The following is a 14,855-nucleotide window of genomic DNA, read 5'->3' as shown; positions in this document are numbered from 1 at the left end:
CTCACTTCTACAAGGAAGAGTGTTTGAACTATATGTGTTGAACTATAAGCACATTCCAAAATATAAAATCCAAAAGTCCTTTGCAGAAACTTGGGGCCAAGTGAAGCTTTAAACATTTTTCTGAAGTAAGCAGTGTTTCCATATATGCTTATACAGCAGTGGCATTGGATATACCTGTAATATGGGGATCTTGCAGCAGCATATTGCATGGAAGTGTTTTTACATTTGCACAAAACAGAAGGCACAGCTGGGGGAAACGAAGAGCAGTGCAGGAAGATACAGAAGCATTGGCAACACTGAAGGACAAAGGGGTAAGATGGGCTGATGCTTGCAGTGCCAGTTGCAACTAAATTACTTAGTGAATTAATGGGTTTGTTTTTATGTGATTTATTTGTGGGGTTGCAATACCATAGAGGGAAAGAGAACATTTGAGAGAGCAAATGTAGATGTGACATGACATTCTGTCTCACTGACTTTTCCTAGAGTGTAGGGAAAGGAGCAAGTGTAAACAGTTCAGGAAAAACATGCATTTTACATTGCAATGAGCTGTTAGGAAAGAGCCCTGATGTTTTATTCACATATAGTGTGGGAACTTTGGGGGGTGCTCGGTGCGGGTTCGGACAGAGACGAGAGATCTCTGAAGTCAGATCTTGGAACATGCGGTTTATTGCAAAGGGCGTGGGTACAGGGGCACTGCTTAGAGCTGCCAGCTGCAGCTCGGAGCAGGCCCAAGAGAGCAAGAGAGTAAGCGGGTAAGTAAAGAGAGAGAGAGAGCGAGAGGAATGAGAGTGAAGAAGAAGTAGTAGTGAGAGTGTCTGAAGTCCTGGTTACAATACAATAAATCATCTTCTGTACTGAATATTCTAATTGTCACTAACCAATCTAATACAAGATACAAATCCTATAGCATTTACATACAGCCTATAAGAGTTCTTATATTACCATAGAGTGTTACATCTTAACTTCTAAAAACTACTCTTTGGACCCCTTCTGCTGAGCTAGTAGGGTCTGCTCTGACCCTTGGACCTGCCTGCAAGCAGAGGGTATTGTTCAATCAAGAGGGGATTACCTTCAGTCAGCCATACCATTGTTTTCCAGTTGTTCAGTAACTAAGACTTGGTATTTCAAAAATGGCTTTCATTTCAATGTCGCCTGTAGTTTTCATATTCCCAAAATCTTTTGTCAGGCAATCATATTTATATGGCTTTCCTGTTTCATCTTCCCCAACATATAGCTTATCATCTTTTTGGGGTTCAGGCAAAGCATCCATGTCATTTATTTATTTAAAAAAAAAACAGTCTTCAGAGCAATTTATGGACTTTCTCCATTATGCTGAAGTCCAAGTATTCATCCAGAAAGCTGCTGACAGTCCCAGCTTCACCCAGGGTTATCAAGCAAATCAGAATTATCACACTCAAATAAAACCCTGTTAACCTTGAAGTGGAATGCAGGAAGTTATGAGCTGTTATGAGCTGTCCATGGTATGCTGTTACAGTGCAGATACTGTAACACACATATCAAACAAGGCCCGTGGAAAATAAATATATATGGACTGATTCTTGATAGATGTTTCAGAGAGATGTTTATTTCTCCAGCCACATGGCCAGAGCTCTGCTGAGGAGCTGTGGCAATCACGGGACCCGAAGGTCCTTCCCCGCACAGCGGAACACAAAACAACCAATGGGGAACGAGGCTGACCAGGGGCCAGGGAAACCCCATGTCTCCCCCCCCAGGGCCCCTGTCCCAGGACTACATGGCAGGGGGGAAGGCCCCAACAGTATGTTACAGTGAAACTGCTGGTCCAAAACAGTTGAAGTCTATGGAATCAGAAAGGACATGGCTGGAACACTGCCTTGGAGTGTTTTAGTAATAAACCATTCACATGCATGACTTTTGCTAGAGACAAGAGATTCCAAGTACCCTCTCTAAGGGAAAACTTTCCCCCAGTGTTTCTAAATTTTCATGTGGAAGTTAAGAACTTGCTCCAGGATGAGGCTACCTCATCCTGTGACATGAAGACCAGTAGGTAAAGCCACAGAAAATCTTGAGCACCTGATTGCAACTCCAGGTGTAGGAGTGTGGGAAAGAAGCCTTAAGGAACTGACGGAGAGGTGTGCATGTCTCTTACATCCATATCTATTGGGCAGGTACCCTCTGCTGAGCTGGGAGATCTGCTACCAGTCATCACTTTGACTTGGAGATGGATTTCTGGACCAGAAAGGAAGAGCCTGAGAATCTCACTGGTGCCTAAAGACTTGATATAAATAGCCTTTCAGGGCATGCCATGTCTAGATGAAAATAGTGAAGTATTTTCTCAGTTTCAAGAGAGCATGAAAAGAGTCTTTCGCTTAGCCCTTCTTTGAGGATGCAGATCGGGTTTGTCTTTATAACTAGCAGGCCTTGGAGGAAAACCATTTCCCAGGGCTGCCAGGCTGGCTCTCAACACCTTCTGTTTGGTTTAAAATCAGTCTCATCGAAGTGTGATGCTCTGTCTAATAATGAAGCCAGCCACTCTTCTACAATTTCCTTGAGAGGCTGAATCTATTGGTTTAAGTAAAGCATGGGAAATATTTCTTGAACAAAGGACTTTTTCATTTGTTGATTAAAGAAAAGTCCATTATGCTCTGCTTGTTTGTTTATTTATGTTTCTGCTCCCTAAACTTCCTTAGCAGTTGCAAGTCTTCTAGCTGGTGTTCATAGCACTATTTGAATTACTGCATCTCTTACTGGGAGATATAAAAGTAGCTCCATATATTTGCTCTGGAAAACAGCCTCTCCCTTCTCTCCAGCAGCAGCTCTTCCAAAGAGGGTAAAGGATTGGTGGAGCTGTAGTGAAGGAGAACAGGAACATTAGTACACAAGCCATGGAAAATAGCCCTGTAGGACAGTCTTCCTGCCGCTGCAGGATTGTTCACTACAAAATAGTCTGATTGTTTCGTATCTTCCTCTAGAAGACATTGCAAGTTTTTAATTTTATGACAAGCATATATTGTGCTATTTTCTTCTTAGGACTGATAATGGGTGGTGGAAGAGAGCCTTAGATCTGGACACAGAAGACAGTGCAGTGCCTTCAGTGAAACGAAACAAACCATGTATTTCAGTGTTTATAGTGGAGGGTTATAGGAGAAAGTTTCACGAAGGATGTCTGCACTTCAGGCGGCTCTCTTGAAAGCTGTTTCTTGCATCGGCGAAGTTACAGCATTTCAGGGAGTGGGTATGCAGAGCCAGCCCTACAGCTGTCAGCTACAGCTCGGAGGCATACCGGGAGCCGCTTTCTGTTCAAGTTACAAAGCATTCTATCGTTTTCTTTGCTGAGTATCTTAATACATAACAACCAATAAGCACCATACACAATACCTTTACATTTGCCTATAGCCTATCATAACTACTACCATTACCATCTTATAGTCATTCTTATCTAATCATGAGAGTAAGTAAGTTACAATTTAAGCTTACCATGGAGATGCCTCAGACCTCTCTTCTTCTTCTTGCTACATCAACATTTCTTGTTTGCCTGCGATAGCTCTTTCTGGTAAAAACGTTTTCTATTTACATATGCTCTTCTTGAGACTTATTTACTTGGTGAAAAACAGGTGCTTGTTTGTAGTCACATACCTTTGTCCTATTCCTAAGAATCTCCTTCCAACTCATCTCCAACCTTTGCCTTCTCAGTTACTCAGCGATCACTGTTTCAGCAAAACATCTTTTACTCTATATCAAAACTTGCTTTCATTTCTACCTCATGCTAAGTTTCTACATTCAGAGATCTTTCTGCCAAGCCCACATAGCTGTGAAACTTTCTTACCAAACTTTCATCCTCTCCAACAGTGTATACTGCTGTACTAGTTTGAAAACAAACCAGTGGGAGGCACCAAGTCAGAATAACAATTTAATGGGGAAATTAAAGAAAGGGGAAAAAATCTAAAAGAAAACACTGGTTCAAACTGACAGAGTCAGGATACAACCTGAGTCCCTATTAGGCAGGGTGGTGGTAGCAGTCTGGTAGAATGGTGGCTGCAGTCCTCTGAAGCGGTGATCCTGTAGAAAAAGGGTCTGCTCTTCCTCAGAAGGTCCAGTGGTGGCTGTGTAGCTCCTGTCCTCTGGAAATCCAGTGGAAAGGGTTATCTCTAGTGTTCAGTCTCAGATTATATCCACGATGGGATGCTCGGTTCCTCCCTCTGGGTGGAGCATCTCACAATGGGGTAATGAGTCATGAGGCCAAGTGTTGATTAGGCTCATTAACAGATGATAGTCCAGAGGGAGTTATCTCTGAGTCATGTGGCAGGACAATGATGGGCAATTAACAGGAAGGTAGTCTGGGGGTAGGAGGCAAGGAAACACTGCCCCACCTGATTTCAACAACTCATGGGGATGGTAATAAAATACACTGCAACCCAGGACAACCACCAATGTTTGTCGAAGCAGAATTCATAACAGGAGATGCTGTGAACTCAACATTCATTAATGTATACTTATCTGGAGACCCGTTCTCTTACCTGCTTGGTAAAGGTTCATCAGCCTACAAAGCCAGATTTGCTTGCTTCCTTTAGTGAAACTTGTGTGGTTAGAGAAAAGGTCTTAATGTGACAGAGGGAAAATGCAGATAGCAGACAGGCAGACATGGTGCAAGCCTTGCATGAGCAGCCTCCTATGAGGAATTATAAGGTAGAATTGGTTGTGAGCTGTAAAACCTGCCTGCAGAGGCACATGGCAGCACAAAGGAGCACATGGCAGCACACAGAGGCTTGTCTCTGCTGGACCCTGGGGGGAGGAGGTGTCACACGGCAGAGCCCTACAGAGAGGAGCCCGCCGGGAGCTGACAGACGGATGAACAGCGAGTGATCACCCCATAGAAGGACATTGAGAAAATGTGTTGCTGATGTGGCAACACAGGAAAGGTCACGCCATATAAGGAAATACTGTGCCTTAGAAAAGTGTATAAAACCAGCTCCTTCCTTTGAATAAACAATTCAGATTCCCTGCTGGTCTGAGTCAGTGATTCAATCGCTGACAGCCTCCCATGTTACAGCAGTCCTGAGATGCAAAACTGCTTCTGTTTCCAGATCTCTCTGAGTGTAGCTGTAAATTACACCCAGTACAAAGCAGGTGCCCATAACGTGAGCATCAAAACTCTTCTTTCTCCTGGCCTGCAGCACATGCACATCCTAATTTAGGCTTATGCTGTAACACCCAGCCCTCTTCTCTGAGGGTTTCCAGACCCATTGCTGACACTTTACACATGTTGCATTCAATTATAATCACTTTTCACTGCCAGTCCTTGGCTCTCAGCCCAGCTTCAGAGCGCAGCCTGGAGCAGTTAACCTGTATCCAGTCGGTAACTTCTTACCTTCCTTTCACAGACTGATGTAACCACGGAAGTACTTGAAGCAGGCAAAAACATACAACACACCCAGAAAGGAAGCTAATTCTAAGAAAGAAAATATTAATATGGAGGGAAAAACAGTTAGAAAACTAAAAAATGAGGATTGCACATAGTTAACCACTCTAGTTATGTTTTCTAGTTATATTGCTTTGGGAATTTTTACAGCTACCCATAACTTGGGAAGTTATCTTGGAAAAGAATCATTCAAAAGTGATGTATGTATTCTTACACAGTCACTGAGGGAGGCTCTTCATATGGGTTTACAGATAGGGGTGGATATAGGACTGTCCAAAAATATCCAAAAGCATTCCTTCAAAAGGACATCTCAGGAACTGACAGGAATCCTAATCCCCCCCAGTCTGGTGATTATCCCACAAACAGGATAGTGGGTTGGAGCACTGTGGCTTGACCCAGCTCTGTCATTTTGTATTGTTATGGCAGTTTGTGCTAAGGGGGAGTGTTTGTTTTGGGAAGAGAATCCTATTTATGTTGTTAATAACCTGCTTTGCATTTCTATAGCAGCTTTTATCCAAGGACATGGAAGGAAGCTGTAGTGAAGTTAGCTTTTTGACCTCCCTGAGGGAAGAGTAAAAAGTCAGCTCCACTTGATAGATGGAGTAGTGTATGGAGATCAGTTGTATTACCCAGGACTAAGCAGCACTTGTTAATTTTGTGGTTTTACACCCTGTGCGTATATTATAGAGGACAGCTTTCACTGTGTGCTGGATTAACTCCTGTAAACATACCTGTGGGACATAGCTGAAACATTACTTCAAGGGGAGGTTATAATAATCTTTCATTTCTTTCATGTGACAGCACCTGTGTTGCTGGCTAGCAGCTGTGATCTTCCCTGATTCAAGTGTCTGTCTACGAGCACATGTATTATTTCCTATCAAATTTGCTGATTTAAGTGGTGCTTCTTTGGATTTACAGTGGATTTATAGTGGAGATGGGACTGTAAGAGAGCCCCAAAAAAAAAATTACTGATTTGGAGCAAAGAGAAAATGAAGAAGTTGTTTAGGAAGGAGTGATGGACATGAGCTAGTTATCCTTTCCCCAGCACACACACTTCATGCTTCTAAAACATTACCTGGGAAATGGTTAATAAAGGAGAATGCAAAGGTTAGGCTGTCACAAGTTCTAGCTCTATGAGAACTCCTTGGTTTGCAGAGAGAAGGGAAAGCTGTTGGGGCTCTATGAAATGCCATGGGGACTTCGGTGTCACTGAGCGTTCTTCTAGGAAGGCTGTGTTAAGGTAATGCAATTAAAAGAAGGGAAAAAGATGTCTACAGTCAATTAGTTCCTGATAATGCTAACATTTTAAAAAGTTATGTAAAACTTCTCAGTCCAAGATAAAAGCAGAAAGTGTTTACCTTGACTGAAAAACATCCTGCAGTCCAGAGGTCAGTCAGGAATAATGGGTAAAACTCCACACAGTTTTGTCTGCAGAATAAATTTGAAAGAACATTGGTCCCGAAAGGAAAAGAACTATATGGGTGGGATTTTCAAGAAGAGTCAGCTTTGGCCTTGTTTTGTTGCCACTGAAGTTAATGCTGTCATATCCAGTGGGAGTACAGTCAAGCCAGCATTAGGTACTCTTAAAATTTCTCATTTTTGAAATCTCTGATATAAACTGTTTAAAATATTTTCCTGGCATTTAAACTTAGGCAAAGATTTGGATCCCAGCTACATGGAAATAAATAGGACAAATAATCCTCAACCAAGTCCCTGTGCAGCAGAGATAGGCTGAAATTCCAGTTCATTGATGTGATGTTAATCACTTATCTTCACACTTGGTATGCAAGTTTTGTGGGTCAGCATTACTGGGACTGCCAGAGGAATTTGGATTACTCTGCTGAGGTCAGCTGCCTTTATGAAGGTACAGACAGCACATCATAGATTTTCTTATGGCAAAGACCACAACACCTTTATTTGTGGACATCAGTTTTCCCACCAATATATTGTTGGGGTATCTTTTCTCAGTTGCTCTGAATTAATTTCTTTTTAAGGAATTAGGCAAAATTCTGTGTCTAATGAATCATGTTATCTAACAAGTTGTCTAATGCATATTATGTCTCATTATTTGTTATCCACTACAACTACAGTTACAGCAGATGAGATTGTTTGAAATAAATATAAATAATTTTGGACAGGGTCATTAGTTAATCACCAACTGAAGCCCTTTAGGAAAACAATCTTCTTAGATAGGATATTCTACCATTATCCACTGCAGACGTAGGTTTTCTTTGCTCATCTTCATCTGTGGTGTTAGCCACAGCCCAAGAACTGACAGCACAGCTTGCTAGATCCAGAACATCTGAATTCCCTAGGTTACAATCAGTTGGATCTGAGACCCCAGTTAAGTGTGGGTAATCTGATTGCCTAGTTTGATCAGAATTTGAGCAGTGACTTTGAAATGAGCTGGACTTACCCTATTATTATTAAAATAATAGCTGAACCATTTGAACATCTGTTCTATCAGTTCTTTTTTTTTTTTTTTTTTTTTTTTTTTTAAGCAAAAGATGCAAAGAAAAGGTGACTTTTTAAGAGAAAGCTTTTGCTTCTTTTCAGGACTGAATTGTTATTCACTGCCACCACCTTAATGATCTCCAGATTTAGTGTGCATTAATTGTTCTGTGAAATTCTGGAGCTCCAGTGACAGCCAGGGGTATGACCTTGTGCTTCATTCTTAATTTCCCCACCAGCCAAGCAAAATGACCTGCAAGCCAAAATTAGGGCTCACACATGAGCCCTGCACAGAGTTCTTTGGTTCGGTTGCATCTCTGACACTTTTTTTTTTTTTTTTTTTGGAGGTCATTGTTCTTCAACTTTTTCCAGAGAAAGACCAGTATTACACAAACTAGTTTTTCCTTACTGAAGTTTAGACTTTATCTTCAAGAGTGACATTCGAGTTGGACTTGATGATTGATCCTTCTGGATCCCTTCCAACTCAGCACTTTCTGTGATGCATGGGGAAGGGGGAAAATTGTTACTTTAGAAATATATTCTTTTTTTTTTTTTTTTTTTTGCATTTGCTGCACTAGCTATGGCTTAAATATCCTTGTGCCTCATCTGGATCCTAGAACCATACCACCCTGGGGTGCTGCTTAATCATACTATAGTGGCCCCAGTGGTGCCTCAGTAACCAAACTGCACTGGTGGAGGTCACTGCCCCACTGGCTTGAATGACATATGGTCATTTTTGTTTAGTGACACTAAAAGCTATGAGGTTTTGAAGTATGGGGCAGCATTACAGTCTTTGGAAACAAAAATCTGGTAGCTGCCTTTTTAAAGTTTTTTAGCCATAACTTATAGTGCATGATTTTTCATCTGTCTTGGACTCTCAAAATTCAGTCTGTTGAAAAGAGCAAAGAGAGTTGCAACCGGGGAGGCTGTAGCCTGTTCCTTGCTCTCCAACTGATCTGCTGGAGAGCTCTGAGAGTTATCTGTTGGAAAACCTATGCTGTTTTCCCTCTACTGACTGGAGTTGATAGTACTTTCCTGTCTTGTGAAAAGCACTTTTTAGAACAGAGGTAGTGCCATGAAAAGAAGAGATTATTCACTGTACAGTGACTAAATTCCAGTCATTTACCAAAAACCGCCAAACCAATCACACACTCCCCCTACAATTCTGACCAACATTTTAAGATTACATCTCACATATATATGCACACCTCATTTTACTGATGCCCTCATTGCAGAAGTCTCCCCCTGAAAGCTGAACAGAGGCTGTCACAGGGACAAAAGGAAATACACAGCAATTTGCTATATGCAGCAGAGCTATTGGGAAACATCCTGTTCATCTTTTCAATTCCCTGGGTACCTGGAGTTAGTATTATTATTATCGCCAAGATATTTTCCTGGCCATGTCGTAGCCACCCTGTATGAGAAGCTCACTGCCTACCTTGTACCTAATCTACCTGGATCCAGAAACCAGGCACCCACCTGAGCCCACTAAAAACACTTGTCTAAGGGGGGAGCCTAGGACATACCTTCCGTATTGCCTTGTGGGATCAGTGGCAGTAAAATACAGCTAGAGATATTAGTGATGATGCCCTGTGCATCTCTGATGTCTTAGCCTTGTGGCTTGGACCTTGTTTGCCTTTACCCCAAAAAAACATTTTCCAAGCTGTCTTCTCCCCACATAAGTAATCACAAGCCATGTTCAAGTGACCTCTTAACCTTTCTCTCCAGAGAGCAGTCAGGGCAGCTCAGCTATCTCTCTATAAGGCCGGTTAACAGGACCTTTCTTTGTATTTGTATCCAGCAAGACCCCCTCCACTCCCACAGGTCTGACCTGATTGGTCAAAGTGGTAGGTGATCTGTAGAGTTCTGTGCAATGGCATTTTTAGCCAGCAATGTGTTCCTCATTTTCTGACTGCACAGAGCCATTCAAGGCATACAATCAGTCTGGGAGCAGGTTTTTCTACTGAGGAACTAAGGCAAGCCAAGGCAGCTCACTGCATCCAAAGCAGTTTTTTAAAAAAAAAACCTTCAATGGATGCTGGACAAAATAAACTTACTGAGGGAGATGAGAAGATTAAGGCACTGTAGGACCAAATCATCTTTGTTTGTTCAGTACAATTAACCAAAGCAAATCATCAAGGCTATGGTTTATCAGCTGTAGCGCCATTTGCCCTCGCTACTGGTTAGGCAGCAAGGCTCTGGTTTGAGGGACACAGAAGACTCTGATTATCCACATTGTCATCCACAGGTGAGCCTGGTGTGCAGAACAAGACAGATGCCAACCAGGGATGTGAAAACCACTCAGGAGAGGAATAATCACTGTGGGTTTTGTTAACTGCATAGGAGTTGCCTTTTAGTTTCCCCCTGGTGAATGGGAAGTAGCAGTGTAACTCCAAATTTACATTTTGTGCTGATGGTTTAACAAGAGCTAGAGTAAATAAAGCAGTGAAGCAGGAGTAAGTAAAGATTTTCATAGCTTTTCTTATCCCCGTATCAAGTTGTTAAATTCTAACAGGCTAAATTAAAAATGACTGAGGTAGTTACAAAGTATGCTTGACTAGTCTTTGCATGCCTTTTTTTTTGCTTTCATCTTCAGGTGGCATTTATGGTTACTGAGCCAATGCCTTTACTCTGAAAACAGGGGACAAAGCAGGCTTTCAAGGAATATTACTCTCAAATATTTTATATGTTTAAAAAGCCTGTAGAGAAGCTGCTACCTGTATCACAGTGTATGATAGTGTCAGGAAAATTAATCCAGAATGTCAGAGGTTTATGTCCAAAAAGGAGACAAAGGAGTCCTGTAACTTTATTTGAAGAAAGGGAGAGGCCATGGGGCATTTCCCCTGGGGTCCCTCAAATTTTTGGAGGACGCAGCCTTCTTTTCTATCCTAATTTCCCAACCGCATTTCCCTCTCTTTTTCCCCATTGGCTGAGGTACTTGAGAGGTACAGACTCCCTGAAACCCCTAATACCTAAGACTCCCTTCTAATGTATAACCCCCTCTTTATTTTAATTCTTATGGAATTTATGGTTCTTCTCATTGTTTCTTTCATCTCTCAATATCCAATTTCATTTATCAGCAGACCTATAGTTTATTTGTAAAGACAAATCTCTTTCTTTCCATTCATCAGTCAGTGGAATCTTTCCCATTGTTTCTTTTATCTCTCAGTACTAGTTTCATCTTCCAGCAGGCCCACAGTTTGTAAAGACAAGTCCCTCATTCCTTCCAATAGTGCATATTAATTTGCATGGCCTGGCCTAACAACCTGTAAAAAACCAATCAATCCAACCAAACCAATTACTTTTTAATAATGTCTTCCTAGGTCCTGGAATTAGTAAAAATTAATTTTAAAGTGTCTAGTTCAGAGACATCCTTCAAATTAGAGGAGTAGCGGGACTCCTGTGTCCCTGCCCTGCTCTTTTCTGCATCAATGAGTGGGATTGACTCTGCTCTTTTTTTGAATTCTCTTGTTTTCCCATCAGTCTATAAAACACTAATCTCTCATCAAATCTCAAATGCTTAAAACTAGATTCATAACTGGAAACCAGTTCCTGCATTGTTTCTGCTCCTTCTTTCTACCCTCGAGCATTTCTTGCACAACTTAATCTTCAACTGACCTGATTCTTTGAAAAACTCCTGGTTCTGAGACACTAAATCTTGTACCTCTGATGGCTGCTAAGTGAAGCGGGACTTCCATCATTGCTCCAGGGAGGTTGTATTGCCCATTATCACCTTTCTAAGTGTCATAGGTTAGCAAGCATAGTCCCGGAAGGGATGTCCTTGCTAAGGGGTGCTTACAGCTTCCTCTGTGACCTGATGGAACCTATCAGCTGGCCAGTTTGAATATGGACAATTCTCTAAGCCACTTAAAGTTGTGACCGCCTCTGTGATACACACTTAAGAATTGACAAACCCCCCCCAGCTCTCTCTCTCTCCTTTCCGGTGCTGGGACAGGTGGCTGCGGGGCTGGAGCAGCAGGGCCCAGTGGGCCTGGCCCAGGCCCTGCTCAGGCCAGGCCGGGCCAGGCCACAGCCATCCTGAAGCCATGGACCTGTACCATCTGTGGAACCCCCCCCACTGCCTTGCCGTGGGCAGCCAGATCGGCTTGTCTCTCCCCACCTCTCCACTGTGATAAGAAAAATTCCAGCTGCAAGGCTGAGGTGAGATTAACCCTTTTATTGCTGTGAAGAGCTCAAAACCTGAGGGAAGAGAGAGGAGATGCTTAAAGCTGAAATTCTATTGTGAAGCTATGATATATCAGAGTATCCCATTGTAATTCCATGAAGATATGGGGGGTGGAGTGTTCAGCTCGTAAGCAAAAGCACCTGCGCTGAGATAGGCAGATGCTGACGCAGCTGTAATTTCATGAGAAGTCTGGACAGGGAGAGATGGAAGCAATGAGGACTTTTGCTCCAAATGGGAAAGGAGAAAACCTCAGTCCCTAGAGATGCTCCCAGAGATAGTCCTAACGATGAAGATGATGAAGACCCTTTGCTCCCAGGGAAGGAGAAGGGCCTCTGTTTTTGTTTCTGAACGGCTCAACCTTAAAATTGTACCCAAAAAACTTCAAGAGTGGACCCTCGAAAGCATTTGCGGGAAAAGCTGCAAGTCGGGGGAAGGGACTCACATCGTGAGCAGAGAGACTCCTCTTCCTGAATGGACTGAACAATATTTGGAAGTGGGCGGCTGGCTCGTTGTGATACTGTTTTCATAGCACGAGCAAGAAGAGACTTCTCTTTCTAAATGGACTGAACAAGGTTATTATGGAAGTGGTAAACAGACTGAACATCTTAAGGGTTGTCTTTTTACATTGTCAGTGGGAGAAGGGAGGAAGGTGGGGGGGAGGAGGAGAGTTCTGAAGGTGTTATAATTTTTTTCCCTTCTTTTAGGTCTGTTAATAAACTTCTCTATATTCTTTCAAGTTTGGTGCCTGCTTTGCATTTCTCCTAATTCTTATCTCACAGCAGATAAACAGTAATGAGTATCTTGGACCAAACCACTACACTAAGTCAGGACTGGAGGCTCAGCAGAATAAACAGAAGAGCAAACAGAGCACTGAGTGCTCTGCGTGTTGTATTTAGTTCACAGGAAAAGGTAACAGGCTGGGCTTCTCCTTTTACATAAACTGGTTATAACACATGCTTGCAGTTCTGGTTTCACAACATTCATCTGAACTCCCATGAATTAGTCTGTGTTGGGTTGCCCATGCTAGAAAGCTGCAATAGTTAAATCAGGTCAGCTGGTCAGATTCTTGCACGAGTTTCTCTTTGGGCTTGATGTCAGATTGCCAATATAAATGAAACTCCACCTTATATAATCTTTTCTGTGATTTTAACTAAGATTAACTAATATAGGTTATCATAAGGAGGAACATAGGTATTTTTCACCTCCCTTCAAAGTCTCAGGATCTGTAGAATTCCTTGAGTTTTCAAGATACTTTTCCGAATAATGTCTGGGGTTTTGATCGGTTGTTTTTAATACTTCACACTTCTAGGTTAAAAATCAAGGCAGGCAAGCTGAACTTTCTCAGAAGTTGATGATAAGCACTGCCACTAGATAGAAACATTGAAATCACAAGGTATATTGGAGCTGATCTGATGACAGAAAAAGAGGATGTAAATTTTCAGTCCTTTTTATTTGCCTTCTGTTGTGTTGGGGTTTTTTTAACTGGAAGGGTCACATTCTCAAGCTTTTTCTTTCTGCTGGGTATAAATGTTTCAGTAGCTGAGGCTCTGAGAACAAATAAACAAATAATCAAGCCACATCAATGAGTTACTAGATAAGTTGGCAGTTCGATACATATTTGGAAAAAAAGGCAGAGTAATTATTTTTAACCTGCTCTAAAGCTCATCCTAGTATAGCACAAATGCCTTCAAAATGCGTCTTGTTCCCTGGTGTAAACACAACTATATGAATCAACATATTTCAAAGAAAATAATGACAAGCAGTAAAAATTATACTGCAGTTTTAGACTGATGCACAGCAAAAAGAGCTTCTCAGCCTTGCCCCCTTCAAATCATAGAATAGAATCATTAAAGTAGGAAAAGACCTCCAATATCCTTGAGTCCAACCCTTAACCCAGCACTGTCATGGTCACCACTAAGCCATGCCCCCAAGAGCCACATCCACATGCTTTTTGAACACTTCCAGGGATGGTGATCCCACCACTTCACTGGGCAGCCTATTTCTTGATTCTCTGAAGCCTCTTAAAGAAATTTAATGATGAGAACATAAGATGTAATATCTCATAACTTTGTTGTCTGATGTAAAGATTTGCTTTCTCATTTCATTTCAGATACTGAGTATGTATCTCTGGTACTGGAAACATCTTTTTACAGCACTTTCAGTCCAGTATTGGTGTATTTGATTTCACAAATTTACTTTCATTTTTGAGGTTTTCACTTGTGTAGGTGCCTTATAAGATTCAAATCAAGACACAACATAGCTTTGGGGTAACTTTACAGCTAGTTAGAAGCTCTGATAATGTTATGATTTCAAGAAGTCAACAAACAAAAGAGAATTGAGATCAAATTAGTTTCTCCCACAGGGAAAAGTAATCTGTCCCACTGAGCCAACTCCCTCTGGCTGCAGAGAGGGTAAACAATGCTCTGGTGAGAAAAATTTTAGGACTTCTCAGAAATTAAAGTTGCAGAGCAACCAATTTATCATAAAATAATTCCCAGTGGTTCAGAACCAGTGGAAACCTCCCCAAACCCCAACCATGCAGCCCACAGCTCTTTCTTACACTGCTGGAAAGCAGAAAGAAGAGAGACAGCTGCCAGCCACAAGCAAAATTAAATCACCAGCCATGTTCCCAGCAGCTTCTGTGTGCCAACAGGATGTGTATATGGGAGAGAGCTCTTCAGTGAGCGATAATGAAAAACAACAGGTGGGAGACTTACAGTGCTTTTCAGCATTGCAACAAAGGCCTGCCCCGGAAATAAAACAGACTAGCTTTTTAAAACAAGAGTGCAAAATTATGGCCAGGTTTTGTTCCTGAAAACA

The 14,855-nt window shown here is 41.9% G+C and overlaps 1 protein-coding gene across 1 annotated transcript; it reads right to left on the bottom strand.

The window, feature by feature from the left end:
• Window positions 1-5,354: 5,354 nt before the first annotated feature.
• Window positions 5,355-14,635, bottom strand: MGST2 (microsomal glutathione S-transferase 2; the record flags this gene model as incomplete). Its single annotated transcript, XM_082281275.1, is given in 5 exon segments — window positions 5,355-5,428; window positions 6,757-6,771; window positions 6,774-6,826; window positions 8,003-8,102; window positions 14,596-14,635. Coding segments are annotated over 5 exon segments (282 nt in total), but the record flags the coding sequence as incomplete, so codon positions are not given.
• Window positions 14,636-14,855: the final 220 nt, after the last annotated feature.

This window comes from Coloeus monedula (genome assembly GCF_965178545.1).
Source record: "Coloeus monedula genome assembly, chromosome: 5".
Classification (NCBI taxonomy): domain Eukaryota; kingdom Metazoa; phylum Chordata; class Aves; order Passeriformes; family Corvidae; genus Coloeus; species Coloeus monedula.
This window is presented reverse-complemented; position numbering and strand designations above follow the sequence as displayed.